The sequence below is a fragment of the Canis lupus genome, chromosome 27, assembly GCF_011100685.1.
Source record: "Canis lupus familiaris isolate Mischka breed German Shepherd chromosome 27, alternate assembly UU_Cfam_GSD_1.0, whole genome shotgun sequence".
Lineage (NCBI taxonomy): Eukaryota > Metazoa > Chordata > Mammalia > Carnivora > Canidae > Canis > Canis lupus.
Genome location: NC_049248.1, coordinates 26,106,374 through 26,124,678, shown reverse-complemented (window position 1 = coordinate 26,124,678; position 18,305 = coordinate 26,106,374). Strand labels below are relative to the sequence as shown.

Sequence of the window (18,305 nt, the reverse complement as noted above, 5' to 3'; positions counted from 1 at the left end):
GCTCCATGCCGGGAGCCCATCGCGGGACTCGATCCTGGGACTCCAGGATCGCACCCTGGGCCAAAGGCAGGCACTAAACGGCTGAGCCACCCAGGGATCCCCCGAGTGGGGTAGTTTTATACAAACCTGTGTAACTATTTTGGTTGTTTAAACATAATACGACTGAAACTTCAAATATTAATTTTGTTCTTGATGTGATATTTAAGTGTGAAGGTTGAACATATTTATAGAGAAGTCTTCATTAAGTTTTGGGTAACATCTTTAAAAGAAAACCAAAACACCTCATCACAGAAATATTATAAACATAGTTTTTATTCTTTTCTTACCTTCAATGAAAAGGCTTCATGCCACCAGAACATTTTTTGAAACTCAGTAACTAAACACAGAACTTGACAACCCAATGATCATTTTTCTAGACAACTGCTGAATAATTTATATTGCTTTTTAAAAAATAACTAAGAACTATTTTTATTACTTCATTTCTTCTTAAAGTAGCAATATGCCCTCACATTTTTTCATAAAAATCTAAAATATATCTAGTAGTCCCAAGTGTTTTGTATTTGTTTGTTCTAAGTGTTTCATTAAAACTTTTCAGAAATAAGTGCACTTCTAAGGAGAAAATAAATGTTAAATAAAGACAAGCAGAAACAGTCATGGTTATAGCAAAAACAGTTGTTCTGAATGTTCTGAACCTTAACAACTCAGAGAGAATGTGTTTAGTTACTAGAGGACCTTTCTACTGATTAAAATCTCAACTCAGTAATTTATAGATCATCAAAAAATGGATAGCTGGTTCTTCCACCAGGAGTATTGTTTGATTGTCTGAAGGTTGTCTACAATAAAACATCAAAAATAAATGAACTTAAAAATATTTTTTAAATTTACAGATTTGCATAAAGACACACAGATGTTTTAAAAACAGAAGTAGTATGCTAATATGGAAATAAATGAAACCCTATCTTAAACCGTAGCAACCAAAGAAAGTTTTAGGTATTCCACATGTTATTTTCCATTGACCTATAGCTTATTAAATCAGCCATATATTGCATTCAGAAAAGATTAATTTATAAGAAATTCTTTGTTTTTAGATGCTGCAATAAATTTAAAGATTTAAACTAGGTTAATAAGAAAAGCATAAAAGAAAAATAACATAACTTGCTTTAATACAAAGGTTTTTTAATAAAAAAGTCAAAGTCTACATTAATTCAGGAAATCAATAATCTGAATTATACAAGCTTTCTATATACTTAGAAAAACCAAAACACACAGTTTATAATAAAACTCTTTTAATTCAAAATAGAGTCTAATTTAAAGAAAATGTCATTATGCCCAGTTGATTAGATAGGGTTTTGTCATTTAAATTATATGGTTCACCTGAAATATGTAAGTGTGTAATAGAGAAAATTCAATCACAAGGGTGCTTTGCAAATTATCTAGCTAATTTGCATAATGAATCAAATTCTTAGCTTCCAAAGGACAGACACAGTCTTCAGTTACTTTTAGATAGGCACTTAAGAAATGCTTGTGATGAGGAGGAAACCCCAAAGATTGTGAATCACTCTGTTAACTCCAGGGAAAAGTAAGACACTAAACAAAGTAAACTTTCCAGAACTGCCCTTCCAGTGCCAAGAAATCCTAACCATTTCCAAGTTCTTCCCGCTAATAAAAATAAGGGAGATGGAAACCAATATACCAATATGCTCTCCTCTTAATCAATTAAAAAGTAAACATAAGTAACTGCACCCCCCTCTTTCTCTGTCAACTTGAATTAACAACATTGTTCTATACTAGAATAGTTACCATATCTCAACTAGAAAATGATGTAATTTCCTCCTATCCTAATCATTCACTGTCACACTAACAAAAGTCAGTCCTTTTTTTTCTTTTTTCTTTTTTTTTTAAAGAGGGGATGGAGTGGGGTGAAAAAAATCTCATAAAACTGAGCAGCAGTAACATATTTTTTTTAAATTAGAGTGAGTTATAATTAGAAGAACCAGGGCTGGTCAAATTGAGACCTCTAGAATTTTAATAGTTCTCTCTCCCCTCTAGATTCTCTGCCATATGACCCAAATAAGAGAAATGGAGATGAACTATTGGATGAACACATAATAAATATCAAACAAATACTAGAAAGAAAGAATGGAAGGAAGAGGGAAAGAGAGAGAACAGGGGGAGAAAAACAAACAAACCAGGATGGCCTTGTAGAAACATTGTGGAGCTACCTAGCAGCAACATTTATAAAAGCTTCTGTAGATTTGCACAATGATCCTATGCAGTTCTTCCCCCATAGCTACAAATAAATCACTGCTTTTGATTTTGATCATAGATTATGGTTGTAACTGTTGTATCTTTAAAACACTCTTCATCAATTAACAGTTAAGACAAACATTAGATCATTATTTGATAAAGTATTGTTCCTTAACTGGTACTTATGAAACCAAAACCTCAGTCATTTTAGAATTAAAGTGTTGAGTTAGAAAAGATGACTTCATCCTTCAGGAAACAGCTAAAGAATTTGATGCTGACATCATCTCCCCATCCTCATCACAACCTCCCCTCCCAACCCCCTGCCCCTGGCCCACATTTATTTCCTTAATTCCACCTCCATTAACCACAGTGATGTAGCTGAACATGAACGATGTTGCCCTTCAATAAGCTGACCTCTGTCAAAGATCTGTCGTGCCTGACTACGGCATTTTCACAGGAAAGGAAAATTCTACTCAGTTGTGAACATCCACTCTGTTCAGGATCTTTGGTACGTCTGGAGTGTAAGAAAATAATGGCACAATAATACAAGTGCTATCAAAGGAAAAATTTTCACCAAAAGAAATAAAATGTAACCATCCATGATATGTAACAACTTTCTAGAAAAACCAAAGTAAATACCTCTTTGTTCTCTACAAGTCCATTTACATGATCAGAAGATTGACATTTAAAAAAATAGTTTAATAAAAATACACCAGTTCTACAAGCAGCCTTCACGGTCATTTCTGAAATTCAACTCACCATAATCAAATCAAAATAATGCCATGTCCTCTTGTTAAAAAAGAAGTCCTTTTGTCACAAGAAAAGCAACTTTACATTTTATATGATACAGTACATCTCCCTATGAGTGTACAGACTACCTATATAAAGGTCATCAGTATTTCTGAATGCAAAGTAAATATTTTAGTGGAGTGCTCGAGTGAAGGTGTTAAGCTTCCTCCTTATTATAAACTTGTCACTCCCGACTGTGCAGTTTGTGAAATAACATGATGATAAATTCTATTTCTTAAATAACCAGTGTATTTTCTTTTTAAAATTTCTTAAAACCAGTACAGAAATTGTCTTCATATCTATTCATTCTATAGGTGTCCAAACCAATAGGGCAAATACTCTAACACCAACTATGGAAGATGGCTTTTTTTGATTATCTAGACCCATAAGATTTGCAGTAAACAGCAATACTGCAGTGTTACCTATAGGTTAGCCTATGTTGCTTTAAATGATATGTTTCTCCTGAATTGATTAGAGGTGTTACAGTACAAAGCCACAGCACACACAGGCAGAATGGACCTTAATACGCGTGTAGGCAGTGCAGTTACAAAGGGATGTACGTTTCTTTTATTCCAGTACCTTCGTATAATAAAGTTAACAAAAATAATAAAATATTAAAAAAAAAGCCAGCTGGCACTGCCAACCAATTCCTGTAGTAGTCTTAGAAATCCTAATCCTGTAGAATTTCCTCTTGTAGTCATAAGCACCACCATCTTCAGGAGTATTTCAGTGTATTGTTATCTACGCCAAGCAAGCCTGGTGATGCAGCTACCTGAGTTCTCTTGGTTGTGGACGAATGTGATCTTTATTCATAATTTTCCAGCTTTCATGTAGGTGGGGATAGAACCACGTTGAGTCAACCCTTCAAACCTTTTATAGGTATAATTGAGAAAAACCCAGTCTTTGGATTTGTAGTCAGGTTCTGTGGTGTTTGGCACTAGAAAGATAGAAAAATGAACCAAGAGCAAAGGAATTTCAGTAGTGAACATGTCAACATCTTCACAGACTATGCATTGTGTTAATCGTGTTATAGAGTATCTTACCTGGTTGTAAAATATCAGATTCGGGAAAGTCATCGAAATTTGAAGTATCATCAATGCTTTTGATTTCTATAGGGATCGCTGCTGGCCTTTCCCTATAAAAAAAAGTATTGAGTAGTGGCATGGTATATTTTCTTGAACTCTTAATTTTTCCAAAAATAATTCTACTTGCAAATTCTGCTTGTTGTTCTATAGATATTAGAAGAGCCAAGGAAATTTTATTGTGGACTTGAAAACACTTAAGTGGATGTCATAGTTGAGTAAAATATTTTACTAAAACATTACCATTTGCTTGGAATTTTTATTTCTCTGCACCTAGACTTTCTCATTCTGTTTTGTTTAAAGTGGAAAAATAAGAGTTAATGTTAATGAAAGGGAAAGTAGAACAGAAGAAATTTTGTTTAAACAATTTTATAATTATATAACACATGCTGGATATTGTGGGCACTGGATCCTAGGGATAAGAGGATTCGTAAATTAAAAGTCATTAGTGGGGAGCATCTGTCTGGCTTAAATTGTATAGCATATGACTCTTGGTCTCGGGGTCACAAGTTCAAGCTCCACACTGAGTACAGATATTACTTTAAAAAAAAAAGATACTTAAAAAAGAAAAAAGCCCTTTGGGAAATTAAGGGGCTCAAAGGATGAAGTTATCACTACACATTTGTGATAAAATCTAAATCCAAAACCTTGTCATTTAAATTTTAAGGGGATCAGGGACATTAGGAAAAATCAGTCATGAAAATAACCTTATCATGCTAGAAATGTTTTTTTTTTTTTTTTTTTTTATTTATGATAGTCACAGAGAGAGAGAGAGAGAGAGAGAGAGAGGCAGAGACACAGGCAGAGGGAGAAGCAAGTTCCATGCACTGGGAGCCCGATGTGGGATTCGATCCTGGGTCTCCAGGATCGCGCCCTGGGCCAAAGGCAGGCGCCAAACCGCTGCGCCACCCAGGGATCCCCATGCTAGAAATGTTTAAAAATAGAACTAGTTAAAAGAAGTTATCCATTTTTATTCCTTCCATTTGTTTTCAACACATACTTAACTGGATGTAGTAGGTGACAAGTTAACAAAGCTTGTTATCTAGAAGCCTGGGTATTTTTCCCAGAATTATTCCAAATTATTTATACTTAATGTGATAAACATTATTTAATGTGATACTTAATGTAAAACTTAATAAATTTATATTAGTTTAGTGAAAAGAACCACACCCTGGTGTCCTAAGATCCAATCTCTTGTCATTAACTAGCAGCATGACCTTAGGCAGGCAAGTCCCTGCTCTGTGACTAATTTCTTTACTATCAAAGCAAGAGATTGCACTAATGGTCTCTAAGCATCCTTCCACCTGTAAAAAAGGGGAATCATCATTCTGTTCAATGAGATGAGGTAGGTACAGTATAATGCAGCATAGCAGTTAAGAACCAGGACACCCAGGAGTCCAATTTTAGTTAGAAATTTCTAGCTAAAAAAAAAAAAAAAAAAAAAAAAGAAATTTCTAGCTAGATTATTTACTAGCTGTGACACTGTAGGCGAATTACTTCTCTGTGCTTTAGTTTCCTCATTTGTAAAATAGATATAATAATAGTACCTATTTTATAAGGTTTATTATGAGGGTAAAATAACAAACATACATAAAGTACTTAGAACAGTGCTGGGCATATAATAAGTGGTCAAAAAATTAGTTATTATTACAACAGGGAGAGTGCCTGGCACACAGTAGGAGTTCCAGTGAAGATCTGCATGGAGGAACTGACACATATGCTGTCCTGAAGGATGAACAAGAGCTGGCCACGCAGGGCAGGAGTAGAGACAGGAATGAGCAGAAAGAGAAGAGCATTTCAGTCAGAAGCAAGAACAAATGACAAAGCCCTGAGGTGGAAGGAGTTGGAAGAGACCAGAAAACATGCCAGTGGTACAGATGAGGGAAGAGCCATACCCCACAGTCCTGAAAGCAGTTAAGTTTCCTTATTTTTACTCTAAGTGCAAAGGGAAGGAAGAAAACAGCATGATCAATTTTATCTTTCTAAACTATCACTGTGTAAAGAACAGCCCAGAACTATTGAAGGTAGTTTGGCCACAATCTGAATAAAGGCCAACACTTACAACAAACTATAAGCAAATTCTTAAAAGTGACTTGCATCATTTTCACTTTTCCCACAATGCTGAAAAAAAGGGATTGTGTCTTCTTACAACTTCATAAAGAAGATGGTATATTAGAGGGAGATATAGTATACAGTATGATATAATAGGACAAAAATGATGGGTTATAGTATGAAATAGAAATACATCTCTGTTGTGCTAACATCAGCCTGCATCACGAAACTCTGAATATAAAAATCAAAACAGGTGCACAGAATGTGGTTTCCCCCTTAAAGTGGACATTAGCTAAAACAAGTCATTAAGCTACAGCCACTATAGTCTCTCTCATATAATCCAGAAAACACTGATTTAATAAAATTATAACAGTGTTACTTCTTGTATTTAATGCAGCAGAATCAGAGAAAAAATTGCTAGTTAAAAAGAAAAAAAAAAAGAAAATTTTCACTCAGACCTCTCCAATTTTGAAGCCCATAAGCATACCTGATGTGTCCCCAGTCTACACCTTCAAAAAAAGGATGACTTTTTATTTCTTCTACTCCGCTATTTCCAATTCTGTTTTCAGAATCAATACAAAATCTAGAGAATGGAAACAGAGAAATGATCATATGCAAATTACATCTAAAGTACTCTATTTGCATTTTTTTCAAACATTTCATTTTTCTTCTCTGTTTACTGAAGTCAGCTCTGTTTACTGTGGGAAATATGGGAAAGAACAGAAATCCTCTGTAACTGCACTATACAGAGACAACTACTGTAAACATTTTGAAGCCATTTCCTTTTAATCTTTTATTACAATTTTTGAAATACGGGTGAATTTTTTCATTTAATATACTGAGAAAACTTCCCAAATTCATTAAATGTTCTTCTAGAACTTCATTTCCTAAAATTTGCATGTGGAAATATTATAGTTTACTTAGTCCACTCCTGTTGAACATTTAGATGGTTTTCAATTTTTCATTACTAAAAGCACATCATGATAAAGATATTCTTCCTAAATCTTTACACACATCTAATTATTTGCATAAGCAAAATTCCTAGAATTACTGGGTCAAAGGTCATAAAGAGTTTAAAGATATTTGATAATATGCCGTCAATTAGCTGTTCTCATAGGTTTCCCAATTTATATTCCTTGCAGCCATTTCCAACAATACCACACACTTTATCTTATTTGAGAAACAGAATGGAATCCTTTGCCTAGAAACAATTTCATATATAGACTTGTGATATGAATTTATTTTCCCTTTTCTCTTTAAGGAAATAGGGTGATTGCATTCCAACAGGAGTGACCTTTGAAACAATACATCTGTCCTCTTCTTAACTCTTACTTTTTTTGTTGCATACTACCTTTTAATTGTTTGCAGATTTTAAAAAACACATTTTCTTTATTGATCTCTTTGTATAGATCAGTGGTGGTCCTCTTCCCCCCACAATAAAAGGAGCAGTATGATCTTTTAGGTACCTGGGGAGTTTGTATGTATGTATGTATGTATGTATGTATTTATTTATTTATTTAGATTTTATTTATTTATTCATGAGAGACACACAGAGGCAGAGACACAGGCAGAGGGAGAAGCAGGTTCCCTGTGGGGAGCCCGATGTTGTACTCGATCCTGGGACCCTGGGATCACGACCTGAGCCCAAAGCAGATGCTCAACCACTGAGCCACCCAGGCATCCCACCTGGGAAGTTTTAAAATACCATAAACTCCTCTAGGGATTTAACCACTAACCTAAGAATCAAGTCCTTGGCTTTCTCAGATATGGGTACCTCTGGGGGAAATACCAAAGTTTCTTTCCAGTTCATCACTTTTCTATATGTTTCTTGAGGAGTTTCAGAGCAGAAAGGCGGATACCCTACATATCAGAGAAAATAAAAGTTTTAATAATTAAATATGCTGTACCTACTGTGTATGTGCCACAAAGAACAAAATAGCCCTAAGTGCTCTAATGAACAATAAAAATGTCACCATTCATCAATTTATAATAAGATTGCTAATAAAAGCAACAAAATAAAGAATTCAAAGCACTGCCCCCTTTATCTGAAAGGCCATGCTGATACAATTTTGACACATGGGAGTTTTGGTTAAATACTCTCTTCCTGAATCCCTACAGAGTTTGCTGGTATTTATTATTGTGTATTTAACATTGGGATATGTCAAAGAGTCTGGTCATTTTAGCCCGTGGTATCTGCAGTATGTTCAATCAGTGGCACTCATGGAAATTCATACAGTAGGTACATAAACAAATGATAAAACATACCTATTAGCATTTCATACATAATCACTCCCAAAGACCACCAGTCACACAATTTATTGTAACCAGTCTGCATGAATACTTCTGGAGCAATATAATCTGGTGTCCCAACTGTAGAATATGCCTGCAAAGGAAAAACTTATCAAACCAGCATTCTTAAATATTTGTTGAAAGATCTGAGAATGGCTCACCACTAAATTATATATATATTTAAGATATATTTATATATATAAATATATATAACATATATATAATACTTATATATACTTATATATATTTATAAGTACTTACATATACTTATATAAGTATATAATACTTATATATATGTTATATATAAATAACAGCAGCTAATTTCTCATTTAATACTTTATCACATAGGAAGCTTAGTGATATATACTGGGTCAGATAATATGTTATTTTAGATATGATATCTGACCCCCCAAAAAAACTCAAATTATTTATATATTTAGCCCTAAGTCCTATGAAAATTAATAAAGGGAAAGCTCACTAAAGTGGACTCGGGATGCTAGAAGGGGAGCTATACTACTATACTACTTGCTGTAATTACAACAGGGACGGTCAACTATAGACCCTGTAGGAAGAATCATCAATTATTGGCCCCAACAAGAAAAGACATACACTGCATCACCTATGAAAAATTAACTACCCCTGCAAATCGGCCAAGGAGAGACCTTCACCACACTGAACTCCAGCTTTTCTCCAATGGACTCTTATTCAAAACATCCCCTTCCAAATCCTCCTTCTTCCCTTAAAATACTATTTCTTTTCTTTGTTGGATTTGCCAATGGTTTCGCCATAGCTTGCATTCTTGAAGTGCAATTTTCTGTTATTCCTGAATAAACCCACTTTTGCTGGTAAAATAATCGTTTTATTGTTAAGGTTAACAATCCATTAAAAAAGAATAAAGAGGTTGACCCCAGTGGGCCTGAGTTCTCCACTCCCTACTAATGTGTTCTCAGGTAAGTTATTCAACCTGTCTGAACCTCAGCTTCTGCTTACAGAAAACTGGAGTAATAACACAGTCCTAACATAGTTGATAGGAGGGTGAAATAAGAAAAGAATTCTGCTTTCTAAACTACAACTTACTAAAAATAAATAAATAAATAAATAAATAAATAAATAAATAAATAAATAAATAAACAAACAAACAAACTACAACTTACTATACATATAAACATCAGGTATTTTCATTATACACCTAGTTTCAGGGCACTGCTTATCCATTAGGAAGCAATGGAATTTTTCATTCTTAATTCACACAAAATCTTACAAAAATAATTTCTTTAAGGCAGTAGTTCTCAATTAAGGGCAGCATGCTAGGGACCATTTGAAAATGTGTGCCAGCAGATTTTGTTATTTCAAGGACCTGCGGGGTGGAGGTTGGGGGTTGCTGATTGGCATTTAGTTGGCAGGAGGGATTTAAGATCTAAAGGAGCTCCTGCCCAAAATACTAAGAGTCCCCTCTACATCTCTCTTGGGAAATAAACATTGATAGAAGTCATGAGGATGGCCCAGGAACAGTAAAACATGCACCAAAGTAACCACCTGTGAATACTCTGTAAGTAGAATTCCCTTCTACATTTTTAAGCACTATTCATCTTTCCCCGTAAAAGTAGGAAATACTGCAGTCCTTCTCTCAGTTGTAATATGTGATCTGAAAGTGGCATATTGAAAAGTAGAAGGAAGTTTCTGTCATTAATTCATAGCTCCATAGTTTTAAAACATTTAAAAAGCTTTTAAACACTGAAATGTTTTTACAAGCACAGGAAACTTGTAGTTAATTACTTGGGCCAATGACAGAATGAGTTCAACCATGAAAAGGCCATTTTATTTGGTTTGAGAGGGTATCAGACTATTATCTTTCAGTCTGTTTACCTGACCCAATACTCGGAGGGAATGCTGACTTAGTTTCCCTTTCATCTCTTGGTTGAATTTAACAAATATTTATGAAGTGTCTATATGTGCCAGACAGAACAAGAGTTCAGGAAAACAAAGTCAAAAGGCACATTCCTGACTCTGATAATGTGCATGGACCTAGTTAACAGGATAAAGGGAAGAGGAAAAGAAGCAAACAGTTCTATTTGCGAAGTAATAAAGGAGAAAGACTGTGGAGGTAAAAGTAGTAATTAAGAGTAATTAAGTTTATCTGTGGTACAGTCGGCTTTCTAATTTTATTTGGTTTATCTGTTAACATGCCAAACTTCCTATTTACTTTATAAAGAAATTCTTAGAAACACACAACCACCTTACTTATGCTGATTGGCATTTGTTGTTTCAGCATAAGTATGTAAAATGGAACACACAAGGCATTCACTACAATCACACTCATCTCAGTGAATTTTATATTAAGTACTAATTACTAGTAAACAGATTACTTAATTATAGGTATGAGCCATAAAATACTCTATTGTTAAATCATAAAAAATCAGCACTCACTTTACAGGTAAGGAAATGTTACAGGGAAACTAAGAGAACTATGTGATCCCAAAAGAAGCTCTATCATTGCTACAAAGTAAGTACTAATCATTGTGAAGATGCAAAATGATCAAGCAAATCCCCAGTGAAATGTTTGGACTAGGGCAAACTTTCTTTTTTTTTCTTTCTTTTTTTTTTTTTTTAGGGCAAACTTTCTTAAAGACACAGCAAACTTACCAGCTGTCTCCTATTCTTCTTCCATGTTTCTGCTTTCCTCTTTGAGTTCATATTCTGAAATGCTAATTTCAACAAGAGAGAATCATAATCATGAGGGAGAAACTCCGCCAAAAGACAAATTCACAAATATACATGTAAAATACATTGGCTTAAGGAATGAGGAGAGCAAGAGAACTTTTAGTGCTCAACAACAACGAATTAAGCCAGCTACGCTACGTTACCCAGAAAGAAAAAAAAAATCAAACTTACAGAAGTCACTTGGAGGGTTGTGTGTAAGGTTTCTGTAGAATTCAGTCCTATGAGCTTTCTTTAATCCCGTGCATAAACCAAAATCAGATAATTTTACATGACCCTAAAAAAAAAATCCAGAAAAAACAAGAGATTATATTAACTTTGAAACAAAAGGCTTATTATAAATTATTTTTGTAAATATGATCATTATGGGCGCCTGGGTGGCTCAGCTGGTTAAGCCTCTCTGCCTTTGGCTCAGGGCATGATCCCAGGGTTCTGGCCCCTGCTCAGTGGGGAGTCTGCCTCTCCCTCTCTCTCTCTCTGCCCCTCCCCCTGCTCATGCTCTCTCTCTCACTCTCTCTCAAATAAATAAAAATCTTTAATAAAGAAAATCATCATCATCAAATATTTATAATTTTACATATCACCCTATAGGAATTCTTATAATGTAAGAATTTTTATAATGATTGCATTTATTTTTTTTAAGGATTTTATTTATTTATTTGAGAGAGAGAGATCAGGAACAGGGAGAGGGGTAGAGGAAGGAGACTCCCTGCTGAGCAGGGAGCCCAACATGGGACTCCACCCCAGGACCCTGGGATCATGACCCGAGCTGAAGGCAGACAATTTAATCAGCTGAGCCACCCAGGTGCCCAATGATGATGATTTTTAAAAGTAGAAAATGAAAGAAGATAAAGACAGCCATCCTCCCTTGATGTTATTTCACTCCCAAGTCTTCTCCCATTGTATCATTCTATGATACCACCTAGTTGAGCAATAATATAAATTGTAGTTGCTCATTCAATCACAAAATCAGCTCTATTACTCCATAAAATAATCAACAACCCAGTAAGTCACCAGTTCATTCACATACCTTGGCATCCAATAAAAGGTTGTCTGGTTTAATATCCCGATGGATGAAACCCAACTGGTGGATTGCATCTATTGCCAGAACAGTCTCTGAAATGTAGAATTGTGTCTCCTCTTCTGTCAAGGTATCTTTCTTCATTAACAATGTCATCATGTCACCTACATAAAGGAAAATATCATGTATTAGAAACACCTCAAGCTTCCTCTGTATCTGTAGAACCTCTTCTGATTTTTGCATTGTATGACCCACCCAACTGTCTCTAGGGCCAAGTAAAAAAAATGTCATTGCATTACCAAAGTTTCATGACATTTAATGATTTTTAAAGTAGGAAGCAGGTGAAATTAGAGCAGAGATAATTAATGAAGTAATATCCACTACTCAATATCCAGAATAAGTTGCTGAGGAAAATATGATGAACTGCAAACATGAATCAGGATAAGCACACCTGGAAATGGGATGTATTGTTTCAAAAATGTTCAGAGCTTTGAGTCCATCAAAAATAGAATATCATCCCACTAAAAGACATTCTTTTATTTTCAAGGAATTTTTTCTTAAAAAAGGGGGCAAAGAATAAGCAATGGTCAACTTACAACGCAGAAATGACACTTGTTAACATTTTTTATGATACTTCGAGTCTTTAAAAAAAAATGTAGAAGTGTTCTTTGTCCTCTATTCCATTTTATTCCCTTTTCCCTTTTTTTTGCTAAGTAACCATTATCATGGATTTGGTTTGGTGGGTATCTTATAGCTTATTTTTAAAATGTTTTCATAGACATACATATTAATCTATGAAATTATAGTCTTTTATATATTTTTTAAATTACATAAATGGTATCAATTGCACATTTAATTCCACAGCTTGCTTTATTACTCCACTGTTTCTGAGATCTCACTGAAATGGATATAGCTCCTGACTTTTAACTACTGAAAAAATATTTCAGCCCATAACTATGTCACATTTTACTTATCCATTCTACTGATGGACATTTATCTTGCATGCAGTTTTTCACTATCACAACAATGCTTTCAGTGGTCTCTTCCAGGAGAATCTTCAGGGAATACACTGGTTGTAAAATTGCTGGGCTGTAGGACGCATGCACTTTCAATTTCAGTGGTATCTAAGAATTGCTCTTTGTTAAGAGTTAGAGATTAATTTAGATACCAGAGAGGCCAGTTTCTCCCACAGCCTCATCAGACTCTTAATGTTCTTACTAATTGGATAAGTGTGAAATGGTATCTCATTCTCGTTTTAATTTGCATTCCCCTGAATATGAGCGAAGTTGAACAAACATTTTCCTGTGTATTTATAGACTAGCCATATTGTCTATCATTGGCCCATTGGGTTGCCTTTCTCTTTAGTGACTTATTGTTCTTAAGTCTAGACTTATAACAATCTAACTAATTATATAATGTAAATGCAGACTGGTGATATTTAAAATGTACCAAATTTATTATTCTTTCAAAATAATTTGCTTTGTGGTAAAAATTAGCATTATTACAGGAGGAACAACTTGAGAACCATGACTGCTAGGAACAGAAGAGTAAACCTAGTCAACAGGATAATAATTACATATAAAGGTGTGCTTGTGTCAGGCTGTCATTGCTATTATGTTTTTTACCTCCAGGGAGAAATTCCATGATCAGATAAAGATTTCTCTTATCTTGAAAACTGTAAAACATTTTCACCACCCAGGCACCATCTGCTTCAACCAAAATATCTCTTTCTGCTCGGATATGGGCCACCTAGATGAATGTATTTTGAAAAAAGAATTGCAACATGTTACACATTTTGCAGGTTTATCTCTTACAGTTATCCATCTAGTTCCTTAATAGGAAGGAAGGGGGAGTTTTAGAAAAGATTTGAAATATATATGCATGTTCATATTCTCATTACATACAGAGAACCTCAGGAAATCGTTTATTTTAGCTTTTATCTTTAGGCCTAGAAAGAGGGGGATCCACAGGTACATTACAAAAAGCCGAGGCCTCCGAGAAAAATGATTAGTCCAAAAATCTTCCAACAGGGACGCCTGGGTGCTCAGTGACTGAGCATCTGCCTTTGGCACAGGGTGTGATCCCAGAGCCCTGGGATAGAGTCTTGCATCGAGCTCCCCACAGGGAGCCTGCTTCTCCATCTGCCTATGTCTCTGCCTCTCTCTGTGTCTCTCCTAAATAAATAAAAATAAAATCTTAAAAAAAAAAAAAAAAAAAAAAAAAGAAAACCTTGCAACCAGAATCCTTATTTGCCAAGGATCCTGGCTTTGTCATATAAATTTCAGGCCCCACTAGTCTGATATTTTTTTTAAGGCATATTAATTTGAGAGAGAGAGAGGGAAAGAAAGAGAAAGAGAGACAGGGAGTAGAGAGAGAAGCAGGGGAGAGGGGGGAAAGAATCTCAAGCAGATTCTGTGCTGAGTGCAGGGTCTAATGCAGGCCTGATCTCACAACTCTGAGACCATGACCTGAGCCAAGACCAAGAGCTGGACACTTAACCAACTGAGCCACCCAGGCGCCCCTGGCCTGACTTTTGAAAGTTAAAAGTAGTAAGCAATGCCTTATAGGTTGGTCTGACAAAGTCAGGGTCCTTAGCAAACTATTTTTAACTGTTATTAGTTCAAAAAAAGCCTCATGTGATCTTTAAACATTTGGATTTTTTTTAACAAGTAGAAATGTTTACAGTAACTCTGTATTATTTGGTCTGTAATAACTTTATAGTATTTGTTAAATACAAAACCTCTATGATATCCATAAACCTGATCTATAGCAAATTAGTGTTACTTTGGGAGATTTTGCTGCTGATTTGCCAGACACACAATTACTAGGGAAACTTTCATGTGAGTATTCTATAGACTGGAAAATTTTATAAACTGAGTAATTTGTCAGGTCGGTATAATCAATTTTCAGATGCTTTTGCATTAATATATCTATATATTTTCTTCAAAGATTAACAATAATATTTGATTTTATCCTTTTGCTATTATCATTGTGCATTTTTAGAACTCTAGCCCAAAGCACTGTGAGGACCCAGATTTCCTAAGCCTTTTCATGGTAATGAAATATGATCTGCTTAAAATGTCATAAATGGGATTACTGTATTTATTACCTGGTACAATAAGTGCTCTGAGATCAAAGCACAGGAAAAACAATTGAAAACTAAGAACTTGTTTTCTCACATGAAAAACCTTATGATCTCTCTGGATCTGTTTCACAAAGTGAAAAATGGCATCAAAATTCATACCTGTTGCCTTTTACAAGGCATTTTAAAATTAGTAAAGGAAAAATCTTAAACCTTTGATGCTGCATGGGTTGCTGTCAGGAAAAACGTCATAAACTTGGCTTAATTGTTTTTAAATATCTTGAAGCCAGATTACAGGATGTTTTCAAAATGGGCCTCTGTTTTCAAAGAATAGGAAGTTATCATACATGGTAACCTAGTACCACAGTAGCAGAGAGATAACCTGCTACTTTGTGGATTGGTTGGTATTAAAGTAGATATAATATAAACATAACATAATGATGTATTAAAACTGAGTGAGAAAAAAAAGAAAACTGAGTGAGAAAAGGTTTTCTAAAATGAAATTCAATGGTAGCAAATGCAGATTAATTTATATAAGGGGAAAAACAATAACAAAATGCAAATAGACTTGACGTTTGGGCTCCAGTGAGATTTTCCCTGCATAAGAATGAACAGTGCTCAGAAGCTCTTCAACTTCTAGCAAAATATTCTAGATCAGTGCTGTCCAACAGAAATACAGTATGTGAAAGCCACATACACAATTTAAAACTTTCTAGTAACCATATAACAAGTAAAAAGAAAAAGGTGAAATATTTGAAACTAAATATAGTTCATACAACTCCATGTATCCACAATGTTACCATTTCAGTATGTAATCAATATAAAAATTATTATTTTGGCACAAAGTCTTCAAAATTTGGTATATATTTGCTATTTATAGAATATCTCAATTCAGGTTAGCTACAGGTGGCTAGTAACTAAAGACTACAGCTGGAACTAACTGCTCCTTTTGTCCTTCCTCCAAAACCCTCTCCAGGACTAATCCCATATGGCTTAGTTAGATCCTATTTATCTCTTTGTCTCAGAGGCTCTATATCTTGACCCAGATCTTTATTCTTATTATTATCTGTAATTCTCTAATACAATTCAAAACCTTGACCTTCTTTGAGTTCCAAATATCTTTCCTCTGGAATCAGTCTGTTTTAAAAAAAAGTCCTATATCCTGTCACCTCTGGATGGTTCCTTCACCTTGTCATCCTAACTGAAACTAGGCTGTCTACTGACGGTTCTGTGTTCCTGAATAGTGAGTTCTCAAGAATGACCTGCTTTTCTCTCACGCCTTACTTGGTGATAGGGGTAGGGTTGTGCTCATTCTCATGCTGCTTCTGAACCCCTGTGACACTTTCCTTCACTGCAGCTCCTTTGAAGTGCACGCTGTGGAACTCCTTCAGCCACCATCTAACTTCAAAGCTATCAAAAACAGAGCTCCTGGTCAATCCCTCTCACTCATTCATGATTTCATCTCATGGCTTACCAACTTCCTTTCCCGCTTTTCCACTTGTGGATAGATTTCAATATCCAAAAGGATGAACTATCAAACACCCTACCTACTGACGTCCTCATCTGCAATGATCTCTTCCACCACTGCACTTTGACCCCCCACAGTAATCTTCTTGTCCTTCTCATCACCAATTACTGTACCCCCTCTAAAATCTCAATTTTAATCAACTCTATTTCCGATCTCCACCTTTTATCCTTCCAGATCTCTTATTCTTATACTTTAATCTCTCTCCCCTGGATTCAACAACTTTTTCTGTTACTTTCTTTACAACCTCATTTATTTTTCTACTCAGCCTAGATTCAACACTATGATCATTCTTTTGCAAACACTCTGACCTCCCTTGTCCTCTGCCTCCATTGTATTTGCCTGACAAACCACTAACCCTAACTAGACTCCAATTTCTGTCTATTCTGTATCTACCCAGAGCAACTAAGGATTACTACAGAAAGGTCACCCAACCATGCCAACTGGTTTCACTTTACATTCATGATAATAAATCTCGATGGGCATGCAACTGTATTTCCCTAGCAAGTCTGCTTTCCCACCCTTCGAGTCAACAGTTGTGACTATTTCACAAATTCTCTCTCCTTACATCTCCAGCAAGCTACCTGCCTCTCCTCTGCTCTGAGATGACGACCTCGCTTATTTGCGCTCAGGGGGGAACCTGGCACCTGACACTGCCAGATCAACCACCCTGCATTTGGTCCCATTTTCTCTGCCTCTTCTTCCTGTTTTAATGGATAGGTATGTATCCACTCCTATCAAAGATCAACTCTTCTGTCTTCCACAGTATTCCTATAGTTACCTGCCCTCGCTTTCTTGCATCTTCAATTTTTGGATTCTTCCAATCAACATCAAAACATTTCCCGTCTTTAAAAAAAGAAAAAAAAAAATCCTTTTTACCCGAAGTCTCACTTTACAAATCTGTTCTTTGTTCTGCTTCATAAAGCAGAACATGAAAGCTTTATCTGTGCTCACATTCCCCACTTCTTATTTCCCATTTTCTTTCTCACCATTTCAGTTAAGCTTCTGCCCTGCAGTCCACTGGAAATATCCTCATCAAGTGGTTAAAAATCTCCATATTGTGACATCCACTGGCCTGTTTTCCTCTTGTACTCTCTTAGCAGCATTCCACAAAGTTGACCACTCACTTCCTCCTTTATAAACTTTCTTCTCTTGGCTTCCATAACACCATGTTCTCCCAGTTTCCCCCTACCTGATTAGATGGTCTCTCTTAGTCCCCTTTGCTGGTTTCTCTTCTGCCTATTGTTCCCTAGGGCTTGGATCCAAGCCCTCTTTCTTTCTTTATCTATATTTGTTTTCTAGACAATTTCATCTTGTTCCATTACTCTAAATATGATCAATATGTTGATGGCTTCCAAATTATATTTCTAGTCAAACTTCTCTCCATATTCTCTCCATATTCCAGCCAACTGTCAACTTAATATCTTATCATATCATAAAATATCATATTTTATGGCATATTATGCATAAAAATGTGCCACATTTTTATTCCCACTATTC

The 18,305-nt window shown here is 35.3% G+C and overlaps 1 protein-coding gene across 1 annotated transcript in view; it reads right to left on the bottom strand.

The window, feature by feature from the left end:
- Window positions 1-2,925: 2,925 nt before the first annotated feature.
- STK38L (serine/threonine kinase 38 like) overlaps window positions 2,926-18,305 on the bottom strand; it is an 80,513-nt gene continuing 65,133 nt past the window's right edge. The window contains exons 6-14 of the mRNA NM_001284490.1: window positions 13,824-13,947; window positions 12,208-12,362; window positions 11,352-11,454; window positions 11,103-11,164; window positions 8,436-8,553; window positions 7,907-8,030; window positions 6,658-6,753; window positions 4,080-4,171; window positions 2,926-3,973 (exon numbers count right to left, since the gene is read on the bottom strand). Of these exons, the coding sequence (NP_001271419.1) occupies window positions 3,846-3,973; window positions 4,080-4,171; window positions 6,658-6,753; window positions 7,907-8,030; window positions 8,436-8,553; window positions 11,103-11,164; window positions 11,352-11,454; window positions 12,208-12,362; window positions 13,824-13,947 (1,002 nt within the window). The 3' untranslated portion in view covers window positions 2,926-3,845. The remainder of the gene's footprint in view (window positions 3,974-4,079; window positions 4,172-6,657; window positions 6,754-7,906; window positions 8,031-8,435; window positions 8,554-11,102; window positions 11,165-11,351; window positions 11,455-12,207; window positions 12,363-13,823; window positions 13,948-18,305) is intronic.